The sequence below is a fragment of the Petromyzon marinus genome, chromosome 43 (assembly GCF_048934315.1).
Source record: "Petromyzon marinus isolate PM22_M1 ecotype Great Lakes invasive population chromosome 43, UKy_Petmar_22M1.pri1.0, whole genome shotgun sequence".
Classification (NCBI taxonomy): Eukaryota; Metazoa; Chordata; class Hyperoartia; order Petromyzontiformes; family Petromyzontidae; genus Petromyzon; species Petromyzon marinus.
Genome location: NC_133709.1, coordinates 8260370 through 8282705, shown reverse-complemented (window position 1 = coordinate 8282705; position 22336 = coordinate 8260370). Strand labels below are relative to the sequence as shown.

The window sequence follows — 22336 nt, the reverse complement described above, 5'->3', positions numbered from 1 at the left end:
GACGAGAATAATGGTAGCTTTTGTGAAAGATTACGTGGTGGAATTGAGAAGACTCAAATTTTAGTTGTTTTTTTTTTCATTTCTCTTTGGTGAAAACTTCACTTTTCCTATGGCTTGCGGGAGTGTGCATCTCGGCTTGAATTTTTTTCCCAGGCCTTACCCGGAAAGTAATTTCGAAAATTTTAAAACGTTTAAAATGTTCAGTTTATTTGGACAGCCTGTAAACGGCCCAGGGGTCAGCACGTACGCAACTCATCCCCTGAAGCACGAAGTGGTAGCTAAGTTCCCAGTTATTTAAATTAAGTATATCAGAATCTTTATCCTGGAGAAATCCAATGAGCTATGAAGCTCTTTCACAGATGTCCAGTAGTTTCACAGATGTCCGACATTATTTTTATGCAGTGACTCATAGTATTACATGGTTATTCTGTGTAATGTCATTGAACGGTAAAATCACATCTGCTGAAATGTAAGGCCGATGAAGTTACTTATTTTGGGAAGGGAACTGTAGCTTTCTATTTGCAGCTGGCCCATGCACTCAATCTCATAATAATGTCAATTACTAAAAATTGTCTCAAGACTTTTTTAGAGGGCCCTGCATATGGATGTTTGGTCATTGTCTGTTCAGGAGAATTTTGGATATTGGGAGGAAACCGGAGCACCCGGAAAAAACCCGTGCAAACGATTGCTCGCACGGGTTCACAAACCCTCTTGCTGTACTGCCATCCCTTGAAGCTAACAATGTACAGTAATGGGCTTTTTACCGAAATAATAAGAATGATTCAATTGGGCTTCACTTCTCTTCTCCCGAAATGCAGCCACAAAAATATGAATGTTGTAAATTTATATATTTTTTATCGAGTGGATCTGAATTTTGCCTTAACTTTCGTGACTGCAGGAATTCATATTCTTGGTTCTTTCGGGTAAAGTCACGTAGATACAAAATAAAAATAAAATAAAATTTAAAATAAAAATCAATTGACAATAACAAAAGCAAAAAAATAGCTCAAAAACTAAAATTTGTAAAATAAAATTATAATACAAATTTCTAAATAAATAGAAAATAATAAAAGCAAAAAAATAGCTAAAACACAATAAAAATGTGTAAAATAAAATTATAATAAAAATTTCTAAATAAATTTAAAATAATAAAAGCAAAAAAGTAGCTAAAAAACACAATAAAAATTTGTTAAATAAAATTATAACAAAAATTTCAAAATAAATTTAAAATAATAAAAGCAAAGAAATAGCTCAAAAAAAAATTGCAAAATAAAATTGTAATAAAAATTTCTAAATAAATTTAAAAAAATAAAAGCCAAATAACCCATAACGTTTGGATCGTAACAGAAGCGGTCTTCATCAGGCGGAGAGAAGTGGTCTTGACTTTGCGTTGGGGGCTGGCAGCCCTACGCGACATCGCATGATTGAGGTTATCCTCGCTCCGTCGCAGTGAATTAGCATTTTCGTTATTGCTGCTATTAGACGCGTGTCGACCACGATGGTTTTTAATAACACCGCTCAAAAGCTAGCCCCGGGAAATGTCTGCGGATTATTTAAGGTTTTTAATTTTAGTTATATTGCTGATTGTGAAGGTTTTGGGACACTATTTGCAGGCGCCGATGATTCAGGAAACCACACGGAACTAACCGAGTTTGTGCCGGTACTTCCGACACCATCATGGGTGTTGTATTTCTCCCGTCACTGAGGAGCGTGTGTTTTTCTCCCGTCACTGAGGAGCGTGTGTTTTTCTCCCGATAATCTGGCTTTTTCCCCATGAGCAAAATCAACATGTGACGGAATTGGCCTGAAATCCGTAATGGGGCGGATCCCCCTGAAAAGACGAGTTCGTCTCGTGAATTTAGTGAGGCTCCTAGGAGAAACAAAGAAACTCTTTAATTGTTGCAAGGTTTCGTCGATATGATGCTGCAGTGCTGCTGCGTATGTTCGCACGGGTTTGCTGCGTTCGCTCTCATGTGTTTCTAGGTTGTAATGCACATTGTTCGATGTTTTATCTGATTTATGTTTGCTTTGTTGCCGTCCTTGATTTTATTTGTTTTCATTTCGTCATTTTGGTAAACCCCCCCCCCTCCCAAAGTCACGCTTTCAAATGAGACAAAATACTGATCTATTGAGTTCTTACCTGGTTAAGCAAAATAAACGTGGAACTTGTCCGATGTCTCGCTCCACGTGCTGAGAGGAAAACGTCAGACGTCACGCGTCGTGACCAGAAAAAGCATCGAAGAGCTATTGTGCTGTCGTCACCAAACTAATCTCACTATCGGTCCCCTGGAACTATAATATCTTGTTACCATAGGATGAGCAACTTCATTTGGCTCGATTTGGCCTGATCTTACCCCAGAACTCGAGTTGCAGAACAACTTGAGGTTGTAAAAATAAAGAAATCACAATTTCCATCATTTTCTGAGCTACTAAACTGATCACATGAAATATTTCAGAGATTGATTTCGGAATTTGCATAGTTTGCTGCATATTATTGATCATCCCTCCTCCAGTTTTCATGTGGTTTTCACAACCCTGGGTGCAAATTAAACAATTCCACATAAACATCTTTCATTGGCATGTTTGGTGGTGTATTTCTGCTCAACCCACAGGGAATTCTGGCCCACTCAGCTGGTTTGAATACAGTTAAGGATTGAATGAATTAATCTCACTATAACTCACCGAGTATGACTAACAATAGGTGAGCAAACCAAAACACTTTCATATATCTGGTTTGAATAAAGTTAACGAACGGATGAATGAGTCCTCGGGCACTCACCTGGTTTGAGTAACGCTAATGAATTGCATTGCAGAGCATCACATTCCAGTGCAACATGCCCCAAGCGGGAGACAAGGAAGGACATTTCTACTTCCGGTGAGTGACTGCCTAACAACCAATAATTCTATACCATACCTGTTGCTGTTAAAACCTTTTAAAACCCATACTTCACCACGATGGGCGGTCCCGGTTGGTGCAAGAGTTTGAGATATTTATTCCCACCGTGTTGGACATTACACCTTCGTGGAATTTCTCACAACAACCGTTTGACCGTGTGGGCATGCGCGCGTGGACCTGTTTTCCATAAGCGGGGAGTGTTCGCGCCGCACTGTTAACCTGGTGGACCCGAGTTCGATTCCCGCTCATGGCCAACATGGGTGGCAAATATCTGAACCGATCTTGGACCTCTCCTTGAGTCGACTCAGCCTTAAATGAGTACCTGGTAAGATTTGTGAACATCCATTATTGGGGAGACAAAGGCTGTAGGTCACCCACCCCCTCGTGTGCAGTGTTGGCCGAAATAAATGCTCTAATAGCACTTGCCGCAACAGTCTGTTAAGGCCGTACGGGGGGATCTTTGTCTTCGTCATTTATTTTTTATACAGTACTAGCTTTGCTACCCGGTTTTGCCCGGGACTTGGATTCGCCACGCCCGGCCGCCTTTGTCTCCCCAATGGCGATGTTCACACACCACAGCAGTTACTCGTTTGAGGCTGAGTCGACCTAGGGGAGGCCCAGGACCGGTTTAAATAATCGTCACCGGTGGTGGCCGTGAGCGGGAATCGAACTCGGGTCGCTGGGTTCGTAGCGCAGCGCGCAAATCGCTACGAAGTCGCTGCTCCCCCCCACGTACGCAGACATGATAAAGACAAAGATCCCCCCGTGTAGCCTGTGAGACTGTAGGGGGCAAGTGCTGTTAGCGAGCACCTATGAAGGCCAGCACGGCATACGAGGGGGTGGGTGGCCAGCACCACACCCGGCTGCCTTTGTCTCCCCAGTGGCGATGTTCACACCACACCAGTTACTCGTTTGAGGCTGAGTCGACCTAGGGGAGGTCCAGGACCGGTTCAAATAATCGTCACCGGTGTTGGCCGTGAGCAGGAATCGAACTCGGGTCGCTGGGTTCGTAGCGCAACGTAGCGCTAATCACTACACCACCGCTCCCCCCCACACACAAACGCGCACGCGTCCATAGGTACACATACACGCGCTTGCTGCAGACACACACAACTTTCAGGGTGCGTACGGCAATAAACGACTAAAATAATAAAGCAATACTGCGCGAAGAACGCCTTAGACCTGCAACACATTTGTATTTCCCTTTACCCGCTGAGGGTTGGGGGGGGGCGTGACATCAGCAGGCACACTGCGTGACGCTTCCGCATACGGGTCACATGACAGATGTCACGTCACAGCTCACTTGCCGTGCAAAATATATGCATTATTGCGCCCACCCCCCCCAAAAAAAGTATTTTTTTTATAATTTTTGCATGGTGTACAGTCTGAAAAGTACCCACATGGCAAAGTTCAAGTTTGTTACATGTCGGGAAGTACGCTAAACATTTTGAACAGACACACATTCACAAATTTCCCTTTTATATATCGATACAACATAGACCCCCACACTTGCACATGCACGCACACATGCACATTGAGCATTGATCGGTGTGTGTGTGCGGACCGGTCTCTCGCAGGAATAAGGTTCTGCCGGAGGTCACTGGGATGTACAACATTGAGTTCATATACAGCCACGATAAGACAATGCTGAAGGGAATGCTGGTGAGTGGCAGTCTAACACCAGATGTGTCGTGTCATCATCGGCTCCATTTGCATCTCTATACAGCAGCAGACTGTAACGCCGCAAAGTAGGCATATAATGAGTCTCTCCTCCTTGCGATTTGACGAATTTCCGTGGCTCTTGGTCGTGATTTGTTTTGGACAATTGAGAATTTGTTTTCATTTGTGGGGAATTTAGCAGCTTCTAGTGACAGTAGAGGTTATGTGAACCCATGACTTACAAGGTATACGATTCTGAAACGGTCCATTCTCCAACGCTCGATGCGGCGGAACCGAAGCGCAGCGGTTTGCACAATGCTCTACGAAAAACCAGCGACCTGAGATTGATTTTCCCTACCGCCTTCGCAAATCCATTTTGAACAATGCGTACGTTATAAATCATGATTCCATTAATTGTTTTGTTTGGATGAGGAGGCCTTCATCCAGCAGTGGATTAACAAAGGGCTGTTTGTGGTAGGGAATCAAGTCTGTGTGTACTAACATGTGTCACCGCTCCCCCCCATCTAGTCGTAGCTCTGTGATGTTAGCATACGTATCGATTTCAACCAATGAATCATCCCACTGGGGATCATGGTCGAAAATAAGTACGACTTTGTGGGGACGTCAACAGCAGTTTACCTACGGTTAGACTAACCCCCACCATAGGAATGTGGAATTTCTACCACTGACTCATGGCTGTAAACGGCAGATTAGCACCGCCTCAATGCTCATTTGAACAGTAGGGGGTCCTTAGTTGTGATATATAAAACAATAGAGGAACAAGGGAAAGGAATAAAGAGGAATAGGCAGAGATGGAAAAGAGACTTGCAAAGTGACGGGTTGTGAAGACAATGTAACCGTAATTTGACAAACATCCCAGTGCTGAAAAATTACCAGCAAATCACTCGATTGGGATCACACACACACACACAGCAGCAGCATCGTCCCCTGCTGACAAAAACTTGGCAGGACTTTCCTGAAAAAGTGTCTCGAGACTCGGCAAAGCTTTTCCGGGTGAAACAAGCGTGAGCAGGCCAGCCAGACAGGGCACTTGCGTTGCTTGACCGCGTCCCGCTCTCTCTTGGCCACGCGCGTGCCAATTCAGGTCACGCTGGAGGTGAAGCCGGGGCCGCCCACGCGACTGCAGCCGGACGTGACACCGGCCACGCTCACCGTGTCCAACTCGCGCTCGCTCGACAGCCGCACGCTCATGCGCGCCGTCACGCTGCGGCTCACGGTGAGCGTCCGGCGCCCTGCGGTCTCGTGGCACCCACCGGCAGGCCGGTGTGGCTCATACCCATTAGGGCGTCCTCCCAGCAAACCATTCCCGGTGGTTATTGGCTCGATCAGGGGTTGGCAACAGAAGTAGCAAGAAGAGCTTGCTTTTTATTTAATTCGGTACAAAACTCTATGCATGTGAATGAATACATACATTACGTCATGAAGCAGTCGGTAAAGAGCCTCGGGTTGTGGACCGCTGGGCCACATTACAGATGCACAGCGGCCCAGTATCTGCTCATCCTACCAGTTATCTAAGAGAGCGAATGGAGGTCGCTTTGGCTAACATCTCAATGCAGGGGAACAGCCCCACTCTGAAAGTTGGGCGTATCCTACTCGCGAAATGGTTCTTGGTGGTTATTAGTTAGATCACAGATATAAGCCGCAAAGTGCTTGGATGGGCGACCGCCATGCATAACTGCTGGGCCTCTTTAGTGGACTGCAGACGGCGGTGCGGTAAATCCATTGGTTTATTGTACTTCTATGCTCCCACACGCTGTGGACCCTACCTTCACCAACCCACACGGACTAGTATGACGTAGGGGAGGCCTTCATCCAGCAGTGGATTGAGAAAGGGACATCACCCGTGTGTGTGTGTGTGCGATAACACGGCATGTCGTGTTATCGCAGGACCAGTTTGGGAACCCGACCGGTTGCGACTTGGACGGAGAGCTGGAGGTGACCATCGAGGGGAGTGAGGAGGATAAGGCAGAGGGGGAAGAGAGGCCGCTCTTCATTGGACATAAACCCTCGGTCAAAGTCCCACTCACCGCCGGCGTCGCCAAAATTCAGGTGAGCGGCAGAGGTGTGGCGCCTTCCGATTAGCACGGTTTGCTACGTGTGGTGTGAAAGAAGTTCTACATACATACATGGCCGAGCGGCTCCGAGGTAAGAGAGCCGAGTCGCCACCACTGAGCACTGTAAGCTCAACGCCAGATTCAGCCGCCTGTGATGAAACCTGGTTTTCATTTGTCGTGAGTTGATAGTCTCAGCCTGGTTACCAGTGATTACACGAATAAATCATATAAAAATAAATTCTGCAATTAATTTGGCTACGTTCCAGCTTTGAGAGTTAACAGTATGACGTGGGAGAGCCCTTCATCCAGTGCTGTTTGTGGCAGGGTGGGTGGAATATAGCTGCCCCCTGCTATGTGAACCAGAGGTAAATTTAAGGGATCTTAGGAGGAAGCTCAGGAATAAGACCAAGGGATTGTATTGCTGTGCGAGAGATACAAATCGATTCTCCGTCTCATAGCATGGCTCTTAGAGCACAGTCGAGATAACATTTGCAGAAAGGATTTTTTTAAAAACCTGCATGAATAAATAAAGAATAGTACACGGAGAAAACCCACCACCCATACGAGGGGGTGACACTCAAAACTTCGCACAGATTAATTTCTTAATATAGCCTTTTACAGCTGCCCTCTTGGCCATGCATGCTCATTTCTCATTCAAGTCCTAACCAGGCTCAACTCCGCTTAGCTTCAGAGATCGAATGCGATTGGACCTGACTTCCTGATTTGCGAGGTGATTTGCGCTGCTCTCTCTGTCGATCGATCCAGGACACCTGTGAAAACGAATGTAGTTCGTATCACAGTGTTGTTCCTGGCCAAATATTCTCATTAAATGAATTTTACCAAGGCTCACCGCTGTGCGCGGCAGAACGGATGTCAAGGACCTTGGGGACATTATTCTCGAACGTGGGCCTCTTTGTGTGCCATGGCCGGTAGCTCAAATAGTGAGCTTGAAATTACCCGCAACTCGGTCGTAAAATAAAACACGTCCCAACTATGGTTTCCCAGACCTCCCCCCTCTCTTTCCAAACAAATCACGACTGGCACCTGGTTAAATAAAGGACATTGAATTTAATTAATGCACACACACACGTGCATGCGCACGAAACAGAAATACTGCTCGTGGCTACACCAAATCCTCCGTGACTAATCTTCGTAGGCAGCCACTATTTTTTAGGCGCTTTTATGCCACTTAGGGTGTTGGCTTGTGCTCATAATTCTGACCGAAATGTAGCATGTCGTTAAGCTTTTACGAGCCGTCGTTAAGCGGACTTTAACGAGCGAGCGTGCCGATCGGCTCTGTTCCTGCTGCTTCTGCAACCGCCATCGTGGTGGCCTGCACTATTGCGATGTTTGCACTGCGGCTGACGCTGTGCGGTGGTGCACATCCCCCTTTCGCGTCCACACCGGGGGGATCCCGTGCTAGCGACATGACGATGGGCAACGGAACAGAGAGAGAGGACGCGCACAGTGTTGTCAGCTGTGCACATATACACTTGAATACAATGACAAAGATCCCTTCGCGTAGCCTAAACAGACTTGGGGGAAAGTGCTGTTATTTAGCACCTACAAAAGCCTCCACGGCACACAAAAGGGGGTGGGTGGCTAGTATCATGCCTGGCCGCCTTTGTCCACAGTGGTGATGTTGACACACCGCGGCAGGTACTTATTTGAGGCCGAGTCAACCTAGGGGAATGCCCAGGACCAGTCGAAATAATCGTCACTGGTGTTGGTCGCGAGCGGGAAAGACACTTGGTTCGCCGGGGTTCGTAACGCAGAGCTCGTGAGTGCTGCACCAACACTCCCCACACATGAACACACACACACACATATATACACACGAACATATACAGTGTACACGATCGTGTGTACACAAACATAAGCACTCAAACATTCACACATGAACATTCACATATGTGCACACGAACGTACCCACACGTGAATATATACGCACGTGCACATACATACTCAAACATACACAAAGTTCCTCCTTTTCATTCATATAAGCGATTGGGGCAGACTCGCATGCATTGTGCGTGTGTGTCAAATACACACACACACATCCACATACACGCACAAAGGCACAGATCTCCCTGTTTATCCTCAGAATATCGCGACAGACCCACGCCCATTCACACAGCGCACATGCTCACGCACGCATGCAACTGCTGCTCCGGTTCATCAGCTGTGCAGATGAGTGAGTGGATTGCTCTGTGGCTTCCTCGCGGAACAGAGTCCCTCCAAGTTGGGGCTCGGCCGAATCCCGAGAAGAAAAAAATCGAATCCGCACGAGCGACGTATTGTTTTCCTCTTTTCGTCAGAGTCCGGCGCCGAGACGGTTAAACTGGGCTACGCTTGGGGAACACGGTTTCATCTGCGCCGATTCGCAGCCTAGCGTCTAGGCGGTGCCGGCCCAGTGCGTCTCAGACCAATGTAGCAAGCGGCCTTATCTCCCCTGAGCCCCACTCCCTCAGTCGAGAGTATAATAATTCACCCTCCCCACCCCCGTGAAGATTATGGGGTCGTAATTCGTTTCAACAATGAGTTGCTTTTTTTCTGTTTTTGTTTGCAGTGTTTTTGTTCACTCCATTAGCCTAAGTGTAACATTAACATGTCACATGCATATAATAATATACATAATAATTTACGGTCTTTCGTCAGTAAACTGCTGGATGAAGCCCTCCCCATTCCGCTTTGGTCATTGGAGGTTGTTTGACCAAACTTCACCTTGCGACTCAATGGCGTGGGTTTAAGAAGCGACAGAATACCAGGACCAGTTTATGTATCGCTCGCCGCTGATCTTAGCCGTGGAGGCTGGGAATCGAAACCTAGGTCACCAGGTTCATGGGCCAGTGTACTAACCACTGCACCACTCTCCACCATTGCAGATGTTATCCTCGATGTTTTTGTCAAAGTCAAGGTGTCACTTTACTCAAATGAGCATTGATGGTCCCAAGGCAGTGGTAAAAAATTCCACGTTTTCTTTGACTTTGGGCCAGATGGCAGAGCCAACTGGAATGATATGTGGTACTATAATTGAAAGAAAGAAAAAAACCCCCCCCTCACATACGCACACTCATACAATATGTATTCATGTTAATATTTATTCCCCTATTAAAGGCATGCGAGCATGACGTATGCATGCAAGTGGTCGTTCCGTTCTGTAAGAAGGTGCTCGAGTAAAACAAACAAGTGCAGAGCTTGTTATCAATGCCGATCAGAAAACAAAAACCAACACGGCCCCAAGACACAAACAGTGCAAGCAGCCAAGGCGTTGCACGGGCAGCGTCACTCTTGACAAATTACTGCCCGAGTGCTTTGTGAGCCAGCGGTCGAGCATTTGGCAGTGGTGGCGACGGTGATGCTGGTGGTTGTCGTGGCGGTGGTGATTGTGGTATTCGGGGTCGTGGTGACGGTGTTTGTGGTTTTTGTTGTGCACAGCCACGGCAATGTCACCCGAGTGTGAACGGATTGCTCGAAGCTGCAAGACTGTGCTGTATTCTTCACAATCGGCTGTTGTGAAATGTGATTCAGAAAAAAACTACTTTTGAAAAAAGTCTGTTCTTTTTTGGACACCGCTGTAGCAATCGGGTGCTTTTGGGCCCTTCAGCTCAGAGCTTTTTTGGCGGTGTTTACCCCCCAAAAATCTGGCAGCCCTGCCTGCGTCATGCCGCAGAAGCAGCAACATTTATTAGCGCTCCATCGGAACGTCTCGTCTTAACCCAAATGTCATCCGCTCGGTGCCGAAGCCAGGGCTCCCGAGGGGAACCTCCGGCCGGCGCTGGCCCTGTGTGCACGCGGGTGATTACGATCGCGCCTTGTTGATGTCGTGTTGTTATTATGGTTTTCGGCCATGGGTCATTTTCAGATTAAGGTTTTGGGCAGTGACACTGGCTGGCACACAGTGACCTACCCCTGCCGTGTGGTACTGTTGAGTCTTTAATAAGTGTGTAATACGTTTGTAGCTATCATCTCACTCGACTCCCGTCCCCCCTCCACTGTCTCCTACCTCTCCTCTCATCTCATTATGCTACCCATAACACTCTTCTCATCGCTCTCTACCCTCCTTTAATGCACTCTCTGCTCCAGCAACCAAGGCTTTCTATCCATGCCCTCGATAAACCTTTTACTCAGTAGGAGGGCTACTAATTATTTCTGCTACCTCCAGAGTCTGGAACTATTTTTCCCCAGCCAGGTGGTGGTGATGATGAGCTATGTACAAACTGCCTATGGCAGTTGACCTAGGTTTAACAAATGTGGCTGAAACCCTGTTCTAATCTTTGTGGGGTTTTAGAATGTCTAAACTCTCTTCCAATTACTTTTTTTTAGTTGAAAGTTGGAATAAATTTTGTAAACATTTTTAAAACCCTTGTGGGGGAGTTGGTGCGGGTGGCAGGACAGAGCGACTTAAACCATGACATTTCACATGCATTGTTTACTACCTCGCTTGGTATACAGGAGGTTGGGTATATTTGGAGTATGCATGTTCTCCCCTGTTGTTGCGTGGATTTTTCTCCGGGTCCTCTGGTTTTTCTCTCCACATTTATAAACATGTGTTCAGATTGTCTGCCTGCCATAAATTTCCACACGATAAGCCACTTCGAGCTATCATTTGTGGCCAGGTCGCTTCTGAAGAAGAGCTCTATAGCTCAGTGGGCCTTACATGGTGAACAAAAATAGTTTAGATTGACGGACAGGTGCCCTTTAGTTATAATGAGTGAAGAGCACGTTGAGGACAGTGGTCCCTCTTTTAAAGGAGACGTGGGATGCATGGGCTCTTCAACCCCACCCAATGAAGACAGCGCTCGGTTACTGCTGTGTCTCGGGGCAGCCGAGGCTGCGCAGGGAAAATGCGAACCACGATGACCCATGTACTAATCCACGCCTCGCTGGAAAGCGGAAATGGCCCGCGGAGTCAAAGTGGGATTGTTAACGGTGCCGGGGGCCGGGCTCTGGACGGGATGGAGGGATGGTGCGCGCGCATTTTTAGTTGATGAAGATGCGCTCTTGGATGTAGACAGTCACGAGTCGAATGCAACGGAGCTGTTTGATGTGGCTAATTGAATTTCCAGTGTTTGCATGGGCAAATGTCACGTGACCGGGTGTGTGTGTGTATGTATGCACAGGCTTTTAAGTTTGTGTATACGTGTGTGTATGTGAACAGGCCACTGCTTGAGTAGCGGTCCTGTGGTTCGCGTACTGCACTCATATCCAAGCGATCTGGATTCGATTCCTTGCCACAGCTAGCATCAGCGGTGGTTCTAGGCCTAGATCAACTCAGCTTTCAACGGGTAACTGGTGCAGTGTGTGTAATGATCATCAATTGGCCGGGCGCTGTGCTGGCCACCACAAATACTTGTGCCATGTCGGCAGCCATCATAGGTGATCGTTAACTGTACTTTTTCAAACAGCTTTTGGACAGGCCACCCCATAAGAAGTGGTGGTTCAGTAGTTAGCACACTGCTGTTGCATCCTATCCCATCGCCCTGGGTTTGAATCCTGACTACGGACAATATAAGGGGTGAGTGGTTATGAAATTGCGTGCGTCTTCACAACCGATTCCGACTTAAATGTGTATGTAACTGGTTGTCGTATATAAACATTAGAAACTGGCTGGGAGTGGTGTGGGCCACGCCATCCCCTCGTGTGCTGTGGCAGCCTGAAGTACTTGCCTCAACCACCTGTATAACTGCATGGGTGTTTGTGTTGTGTATGTCAACTGTTGTATATGTAGGTGTGTTATATTTGTGTGTGCATGCGATATTGTGTGTGTGGATTGTGTGGTCATGTGCGTGTGTAAGTGTGTTGGGCATAGCACCATGCCGAGCACAACTTGTCCACTTGTGAAATGAATGAGTGCGTGCAGGTGCATTTGCGTAAGTGTGCCTGTGTGTGTCTCATTCCGTCCGTGTGTCAGTGTGCTCGACTTCCTAAGTTCATCTTTGTTTCTTTAGCTTGTGTTCGTGTGTTTGTATGGATGTGTGCGCATGCATGTTTTCAATTTCTGCAGTTCAGATTCGTTTTTCTAGCTCAATCATTTGCGTCCTGTGCAAGTTTGTGCGTGTGTGTGTGAATGCATAAGTGTGTGCGTGCATTCAGCTTACTTACGTTCATATTCATTTATTTAGTTCATCTTCATAATTGCATCCCGTGCAAGTCCGTGTGTTCATGCATGTGTGCATCAATCTTTTTTTTGTGTGTGTGTGAGATTGTGGGGAGTGGGAGTGTTGTCGTTAGCGTTTTGCGCTTTGAACCCGGCGATACGGGTTCGATTCCCGCTCACGGTCAACACCAGTGACGATTAATCGAATCGGTCTTTGGTCTCCCCTAGGTCGACTCAGCCTCAAATGAGTATGGTGCGGTGTGTAAACATTGCCGCTAGGGAGACAAGGGCGGTCGGGCGTGGTGCTGACCACCCACCGCCTCGTATGCCGTACCGGCCTTCATAGGTACTCGCTAACAACACTTGCCCCAACAGTCTGTTAAGGCTATACGGGGTTCCTTGTCTTTGATCTTCGTGTGCGAATGAATGCCCGTGAGTGTGAATGTACGCGTGTGCGCGTGTGTGTGCCTGCATGCCACTGCAGCTGCACTAGTTGTTAGAAAATTCCAAGTGCAGATGGGCGTGCGGTGAGTACGTCCAGCCGCGCGCAGCTTTGTGGATCGAATCCAAAAGTGCCCCACAACTTGTGTTTTTTTTAATCACCTCGCTTATTTCCTGACCATGCAATGGAGTAATCACATTTACTCTGCCATATTGGTTCCGGGGGGTTTTTCAGAGAATGCTAAAGGGAAACTATAAATACAGCCGTGTTTGCGTGCGCGCTCTTAAATTAAGACAGAAACAATGAGCCCCCGCCTACCCAGACCTGTTCGCTCGCTCGCTTGCACACACAGCAACGGCATGGCTTTTCCCCCCGAATGTAGACTCTGAATGGAAAAATAATATGGATTTATTTGACTGTACTTGGTTAAGCAAAAGTGGAAGAGGCTGGGTGATTTAGAGGGTGCGTGCCTATGTCAGGGCATTGAGCCAGCACCTTTTGAGGTGACCTGGGTTCAAGCCCTGGGCTGTGATGTCTCAGGAGGCTGATGCTGATAGGTCGTCAGAACACAAAGCCAGTACTTCCGAAGACCTTGGTTGGAGCCCCATGAGCGGCTGTTTTTTTGTGTGTCCAATCACGGAGTTTTTTAGTATTTTTTTCATGCTTCTTTGTTTTGCAATCTACATCAGGGCGAGTTTTCCCATCTGGCATGACATGGCCTAAGTGTATCGTTACAGTCGCCAACTCTTGCAAGCAATGACGTCCACAATGCAATTACAATACAATTTGGATTTTTGTAAAGCATAGAAATACGACTGCATTTGCAACATGCTCTTCAAAAACAGGAGGCATTTTTTTCTTTATAGGGAGAAAGGGGGAGGCAATTAAGTCATAGGAGTCATAGGCAGAGGATAAAAGGGTAGCTCACGAGCCTGGGCTTGAACAGGGGCAGGTACTGGCGGAGCCAGTGGGAGGATGGGGTGGCACGTGCTCCCCCAATGATCCGATCGAAATCCCTAATTTCGATCGGATCATTGGGGTTTATTAGTAATAAATCGGCATTTTGCGACCCCCACTGCCACTGTGTAGCATATTATTAAGTGCCAGGGACTCTATGAGATGATAGGACAATAGTCTGAGTCCATAATTGGCAATAAGTAACGGCAAAGCAGTTATAAGTGACTCACAGAACTGTGCGCAGTTGCGTATACAGAGTCCACGACTTCCCTGAAGGAATTCACCTTCAGCAAACGCGATGCCGATCACACAACGCGGTTCGAATTCGACCCTCAATCGATGGCTGCACCATCGCCGCGCATGCATCGAATTAAAAAACAAGGGACATGTCCTTACTTACTAACAACTCCTATAATTTTTCATTGCTGGAGGGGTTGCCCCCCCTACCTGAAAATCCTGGCTCCGCCATTGGGGGCAGGCAGTCGACAGCACGGATGTATTGATTCATCAATCTACATCTGTTCTTATGCTCGCGATCGATTAATATCCATTCTTACATTTGGTACGGCACATGTGTTGAACTGCGTGCATGAAACTCAATGAAATCCGCATTCATTGTTCACGTCATGATGGGTTTACATGACCCCTGCAGCTGCCACCACAGCCGCCACCGCATTCACCGCAATGGGGAAAAAACGTTCCTTGACTAATGGTTAGAATCGCCACCTATGGTTTGTGGCCCATGAATCATAACGGTTCATTCAATCTCAAATGATTACTAGCCCAGTCCCTTGACATCCACTACCCGGCTGATGGCTCACTTGGCCGTCGCGTTTAACCGCACTCACGGACCCGCGAGGCTGCTGCTCAGGAGCCGGAAACGTTGTTCCGCTTCGCTTGAGCCATGTCAGTGCGGGTAGTCCACGCGTCGCTTGTGCCCGTCCATCCCCCTCCCGTGGTGCCCCGGCCTAATGACCGGTTCTCAGCCTCGCGAATCAGCTGTTTGCGGTTGAAGCTGTGAAAGTCCTGCAATGCTCCGAATCCATCGCCAATTCTTCCTCCTGCGCCCTCTTCTTTTTTTTTCAAGTCCCGTGACAATCGGTGGATCAGGCCGGAGTCCATGTCTTGGAGATTCGCCAAGCGGGATCGCTCGGAGCCGAGTCTGTCTTTGCTGTAAGCAAGCAGTTGCAAAAATGTCCGCATCTAAGCGAATTCGGTTGCATGCAACCAAGTTGCGCGACTGATCGCCCTGGTGTGGACCCAGATTTATCCGATGGCTTTCGGATGGTTAGCTGAATCTGTTGATGTGACCAAAGAACTGCGATTTTGTTTAATGGTGGATATTAAGTTGTTCTATCTGTCCTGGTTGGTCAGTAATTGTGATTGTACGTGTTCGTTAGTTGGGTGCGCTGTCCGTTAGATCTGTGGTAACTTCCAAAAGTCTTTAATATCACAACCAGGTCAGGGAAACGTCATGCATACACGTGGTTTATGTGACGCTTTCCAATATGCGTTTGTCTTTTGAAGTATTTAATTAACAGCGTGATAGCTGATGGGAAGCTGTCAAGATGAGCGTGCTTGCAAATTTGAAAATGCAATACTCCTTTTTGTTTTGGTTTGTGACTCCCAGTATTTTGCAACCTCTTAGTTAATTCGGCTGATAGATTTTATGGTTTTAATTGGGTAAATCCCTAAAGGTAACACAATGTTCTCCTAAAGTTTGGACAAATTATATGGTGATGCTGCTGCTGCGTTGGACAAGGACAGTTTAGAAAAAAAATCTCAACGTTTGTGTCAATACCACTGCCTTAAAAGAAAGAAAGGAGGCAAAGTTTTGGGCAATCCCCTTTCTAGATAGCACATGTGTACTAAATATTATTTACTTTTAATGCAGTGTTATTGACATGTTTTGTGTTATTATACTGGAGTTTGGTTCATATTGGATCAGATTTACAAGAACTACAGTGCCCACCAGAATATGAATGGGCAAAGAGAGCTAATTCGTGAATGCTTTCAACTTTAGTTTGAAATTGGCAAAAAGAATGCGGGCCACTTGCGTTCTGAAGACATTCCACGGCAAAGTTCACTGTGTCTGTAATGTGGAGGAAGCACTGGTGACTTGACAATCGCGCGTCCTGCGATGGCGATTGACTGTCACGGAAAGATTCCTCCCGTCGCCGGGAATCTCCCAAAGCCGTTTGAAATGACCAACGCTCACCCGAAAGTGACTGTGCCTGACCCGAAGGTGACCTGGACGTGACTCTAAAATGTGCGAAAGTGACTTCTGGTGAACTGGAAGGGACTTGAAATGCCAGTGGGGAAGGCCGGCGGGGGGGGGGGGGGGGGCTTGGGTGTCAATTGCGTAGGGACCTTGAACACCGGGAGACACAGCGCCGGCTGAGATTTGCGGCCGGAAGCGTGCTTTCCTGCGGCGCAGCAAAGTGGAGAGGTGTGGGGCACGTGGAAATGGCGGAGTTGACGGGCGGTTGCACACGCAGTGGGGAGGCGGCTGCTGAAAGCGAAAGCTCTTTACAAACTTTATTTATTTATGATAGACGCCCAATAGTGCTTCCTCTCTTCATGTTCGTCAAGTCGTTGTCACTGCTGATGACTAGTCCACCCCTTGGTAGTTGTACTGCACTTCTTATTTTGTATGACGGGAGAAGCTTCCAATGGGACGTCTCGTTTGGCGATCCACTCGGTGGCTTCCTGAAATGAAGCACAGATCTGAGTGGGTGGGTTAATGCGATATGTTCCACGCTCTGGGACTTGGAGGTCACATCACTCATCTTCCCCTTGTGAAGCAGGTGGCCGCATCCCCCTTGTCCTGTGCGAATTTGGATGAGTGCTGTCCACTGTCTTCAAGGGAGGTCGAAGCCAGGGACCTCTGCTTTTCGTTCAGTGGTGAGGTGTTGGTTCTTTATTTTGCATGCGTCCCATGATTCCGTCCGTTTCTACTGCACTCGGGTCTGATAAATCGAAACCAAAGCAGTTTTAAAACGCAGCCCCTATATCTGCCACTTTCAGGCAAATTCTACTCATAGTATCGTCCGTCTCCCATGACCGGGATGGGAGTCGGATTTAATTATCAACATCATTCAGGAAACTGTGCAACAGGCAGCCCCATAAAAACAGCTGTGTGCGCTAATGGACAGTCGCTTCCAGACGCAAACACAGGCAGCACGTGCATGTCGATGTTCTTACTCGAATGCGGAGTTCTGGAGCACGATCTTAGATTTGGCCATTTGATTTGTGGCCTCACCAACATTAATATTACCGCCATATTTAATAATTATGGCGCAGCTCCTGCCATAGACGTCGTAATTCTCTCTGTGGATGTTCTGTTGCCTTGCGGCTGCCAATATCAACAGCAATTGATATGTTTTTCTCACTGCTCCTCAAATCCTGAACTTGCGCGTACATCTCAGTGTGTGTGTGTGCGAGGGTGGACGTGTGTCATGTGTATGTCTATTTCCGAGCATGTCTGGCGCGGTGGGTAGAGCGCCCTGCTCGCAAATCAGGTTACGAGTTCAAATCCCGGTCGAGCGCATCGATCGCCCTGTGGTTGCTAAAACACATGTACCATTTTGTGAGAAGCCAACCAGAGCTGTTTGTACGGATAGTCCTGCTCCCTCCACAGGCATGTGCAAATCCCACTGCTGATGTTTGTGGCATGTGTGTGTTGGGGCAGTGGTGCTGTGGTTCGTTTGCTGTACTCTGAAAATTGCCTGAAATGGACATCGGCCCCTCCCGTAGGTTGACTCAACATAAAATGAGCACCTGGTGCGTACATTGAGAGATGAAACTGGTGTGCTGGTGTTAATTTATGCTCGCCAGCAACACCTGCCTCAATAATCTTATGCAGGCTATACGGAGGGTCTTTGTTTTGCAATGTCCAGTGTGCACGCAAGCACGTGCGTGAATGCCTGCGAAACACGTTTGGTTGTTTCCCTAGCCTGTCCGCACGTCCCTCCATAGCCTCGCCCCTCTGCGCTGTCAAAAGACGTTGGGGAAGCGAGCGAGAGGCGTTTTTCCTCTTCCCATGGTCACATCCACCCATGCCACGTTTGATTTGGCTCTGGCCATCGCCCCCCCTGCCCCCTCAACATCTCCTACCCCGTCGCTCCCCCTACCAAAGCCTCCTCTCCCACCACCATCCATCCACCAACCCTTTCCTCCATCCGCTCTTCTCTACGCTCACAACCACCCGCCCTTCCTCCACACGCCCATATGCCCCCCCCCCCCGCCAATCAATCCTCCCCCCTCGCCCCTGTCTTTTTCTTTCTTCACGTCACGCCGATGCCTCTCGCCAAACCAAACGGCGTAGTTGCCAAGCCAAACGTCGGCCGGCGATTGAGACGCACATCGGCGGTCGGCGAGGCCGCACGGCCCTAGCCGTTTCCCATGAACAACGATGACCGGCTCCACCATCGTGGGGCACAGGCGGCGGCGCGGACGGCTGCTCGAGGCGCCGTGGTTTTGTATGCGGCAGCGAGGAGCGGATTACGGCGTCGGTGACGACAGTCGGGGGGGCTGGGATTTGAGAATAAAAAAAGCACCATGACGGCCGTGAGAGCCGCTGCAGCCATAGCCGGTTTATTTTTGTTGATTACAGAGAGATTAAAAGCGAGACGTTTTGGCTGTCGGCTGAATTGTCAGCGTGGCTGGTTTGCGACGGTGCCAGCCTTGTTGCGATTTGCAAGCGCGCAAGTTCAAATCTCACTCTGGGTTAAATTTACTGACCGACATCGTGATCATTGCCCCTTGTACATGTACAGCCGTTTTGTAAGTCCACTGCTGGGTGAGGCTCCCCCCTCCACCTGCATCCCTCATGCTGTGTGGGTTGTGGGGGTTATTTTTTTTTTATCATACTTCACGCCGGTCAATGCGGGTTGCTGGAGGCGACGGGGAGCGTAAATGAGGCCAAGCACAAGTACATTTCAAAAATAGAAATCAGCATGGGTGCAAGGGGGTAGATAGTTGGTTGGAATGCAAGACCGTGAGGGATGATAATGGCTTGGGGGAGGCCTTCATTCAGGTGCGAGATATATCATGGCTGATGACGATGAGCGATCGTCATAATCATTGTGGTGCAGCCCCAATAGGCTTGTGTAGCGAGTCTACCGGGCGCCGTTAACGGTGAGCGGCAATGCCTACAAACCGTGGGGCGTCCGCTGCAAACAAATTGAATTGGCAGTGCATAGAGGCTTGTTAAGCAAGCGCACATCCTCTGTGGCTGGAGGGGACGTGAGCAGCTTTATGTCTGTGTGTCTAAGCTGTGAACATGATTCATTGGTTAATGAGACCCCTCCCCGACCACCTTTGTCACCTCTCCAGGTACACTCACAGTCAGGTTGCAGGTTCAATTCCCAGTGGGGGGTCGACTGCGGTAGTAAAATTGAGTGGTGCCTTCATGTAAAGTAAAAAGTGATCGTCCTGGTTCTTGCCATGGGAATGTGAAATGTTGTTGGCTGCTTAGCTCGGAGCCACCAAGGGAGGTGATCGCCGACCCGTTCTTTATTTTGAGCATGGATCACAAGATTCACATGATTAAAAACCAGAGGAGAGTCCGTTGAGACCGAGACTGTTTTAACAAGGGAAACCTGCGTTACAAAGGAAATATAACGCGCACACATTTTTCCCCATCCTCGTTCTGCTTCTTGCACTGCTCGACTTTGGAATTCCCTCCCAATCTTCTCCGTTTCCCCAGTTCCCATAACCTCCACTCAATTTTAAGAAACGTAACGAACCGTATCTGTTTCACTTTCAGTAGTTACTATTAGTCGCTGTCTGATCGGCGTTTTGCGCCTTTGGGCCTGCGCTCAGCCACCGTGATTTAAAAAAAAACATAAAATAAAAGAGAGGATTTCCAATGAGAAACGAGTACCGCCTAGGCTCTCAAACAATTATTTGGGACTTTCTCTGCGAGTCCCCAAGTCAACTGTGCTTTGTGCTGCTGGTAATTAGCGGCTCTGCTGATGAGATTAGTTTTTGTAGGTTAATTTACAGCATCAAGTGCACTTCTTTTCTGCGGTACATTCACTTTCAGTAGTTACTATTAGTCGCTGTCTGATCGGCGTTTTGCGCCTTTGGGCCTGCGCTCAGCCACCGTGATTTAAAAAAAAACATAAAATAAAAGAGAGGATTTCCAATGAGAAACGAGTACCGCCTAGGCTCTCAAACAATTATTTGGGACTTTCTCTGCGAGTCCCCAAGTCAACTGTGCTTTGTGCTGCTGGTAATTAGCGGCTCTGCTGATGAGATTAGTTTTTGTAGGTTAATTTACAGCATCAAGTGCACTTCTTTTCTGCGGTACATTCACCATTGTCATATTCAGGTCCACGGGCCATTTCCGCTTTCCAGCGAGGCGTGGATTAGTACATGGGTCATCGTGGTTCGCATTTGCCCTGCGCAGCCTCGGCTGCCCCGAGACACAGCAGTAACCGAGCGCTGTCTTCATTGGGCGGGGTTGAGGAGCCCATGCATTCCACGTCTCATTTAATAGAGAGACCACTGCCCTCAACGTGCCCTTTACTCTTTATAAATAAAGGGCATCTCTCGGTCTATCTAAACTATTTTTTCTTTTACCAGGTAAGGCCCACTGAGCTATGTAGATCTATTTCAGAAGCGACCTGGCCACAAATGATAGCTCAAGGAAGTAGCTTATCGCATGGAAATGGATAGCAGCCAAATACTTTGAACGCGTTTCTTCTAAATGTGGAGGGAAAAAAAACTGGGGGACCCGGAGATGAATCCACGTGACCACGGGGAGAACATGCAAAACACCAAATGTACAGTAGGCATCAGGGTCGGGATCGAACCCACGACTTTCTGTATACCAGGTGAGGTAATTAACTTCTCGCCACCGTGGCGCCCGTCTTTTCACCTCTGCCACAACAGCGGCCGAGCGGGGCTATGTCCGGGCTATAGGGTGCGAGGGCTAATCGCGGGCCCCTGGGGGGTGGGGGGGGCAGCCAGGCGTGTGGAGTGGAAAGGAAAGCACCAGGCCCAGCCCTTTCCCGTGCTATTGATGTTGTGCTACTTTCATTGTGTGCGCGTGGGTGTTGGCATCGCATTTGCAAAGTGCTGCCGTGGCCCTGGGAACCCTGGTGGTACTGGGAACCCTGGTACCGTTAGTTCCTGGCCATGCGTGTACTCAAGTGCCCTGGTGGTGTGGCTACAAACTTTTTTTATTTATTTTACTAGGAAAGGCCCGCTGAGCTATATAGCTCTTTTTCAGAAGCGACCTGGCCACAAATCATAGCTCGGCAAAGTGACTTATGTGGAAAATTATAGCAGCCAAACACTCTAAAAGCAGATTTCTAAATGTGGAGGTAAAAGCCAGAGGACCCGGAGAAAAAGCCACACGATCACATGTGCAGGCGTTGGGGTTGGGATCTAACCCACAATCTCCTGTATATCAGGCGAGGCAGTTGCATATCGCCACCGTGGAGTGCCCTCTCACCACCGCGAATGACTCTAGAGACTCAGAACCAGCGATCGAACCCATGTTAAATTTTGATTTAAAGCTTTCGTGAGCTAAGAATACGAACCCATGTTTTTAGAAGTGATGGCTCATTTCGAGGTGGTCAGTAGATGGCGGTACGTAAGTTTATGTTTGAGTCTGTGCAAGGCTCTGAGGGTTACCTCCTCATCCATGTTGGTTTTCTCCGGGCGCTGTTGGCTTTTGCCGACATGAAGCCAAACTTTCATTGATAGAATTGGCCAAACTTCTTAATGAATGTAGCAGGTCTGTGACTCAATGAAGCTCACCTGAATAAATGGCATGATTAATATTATGGTTGAAGTGGTAGCACAGTGGTTAGCTAACTGTGCTCAAAACATGGAGACCTAAGTTTGATTCCTGGCCGCATCTAACATCTGTGGTGAGTTATATATATGAAACTAGTCCTTCACCAACCCACACTGACCAGACAACAACCCCCATGACCAATACGGCGAACTCCAGGGTTGGATTTTAGCTATAACCTGGACTTTAAACGTCTGAGAGACACCCACACATGGATTGAACTCAGGAACTTCACAAGTGCTGGCTGATTACTCTAACATGAACATCAAACCTTGGAGAGACACCTAGTCCCAGGGGCTTGAATCCAGTGTGCTTCAAAGCTATTGTGCTTATTGCTCTTACTTTGAATTCATCCTCCTAAGAGACACCTACACCCTGGGATTGAATCCAGGCACTC

General features: G+C 48.0%; 1 protein-coding gene across 1 annotated transcript in view; it reads left to right on the top strand.

Annotated features, from left to right (window-relative positions):
* The window catches only part of SMCHD1 (structural maintenance of chromosomes flexible hinge domain containing 1), a 106516-nt gene that overhangs the window by 61537 nt on the left and 22643 nt on the right, over window positions 1–22336 (top strand). The window contains exons 34-37 of the mRNA XM_032970353.2: window positions 2814–2875; window positions 4474–4558; window positions 5661–5792; window positions 6464–6625. Coding sequence (XP_032826244.1) covers window positions 2814–2875; window positions 4474–4558; window positions 5661–5792; window positions 6464–6625 — 441 coding nt within the window. The remainder of the gene's footprint in view (window positions 1–2813; window positions 2876–4473; window positions 4559–5660; window positions 5793–6463; window positions 6626–22336) is intronic.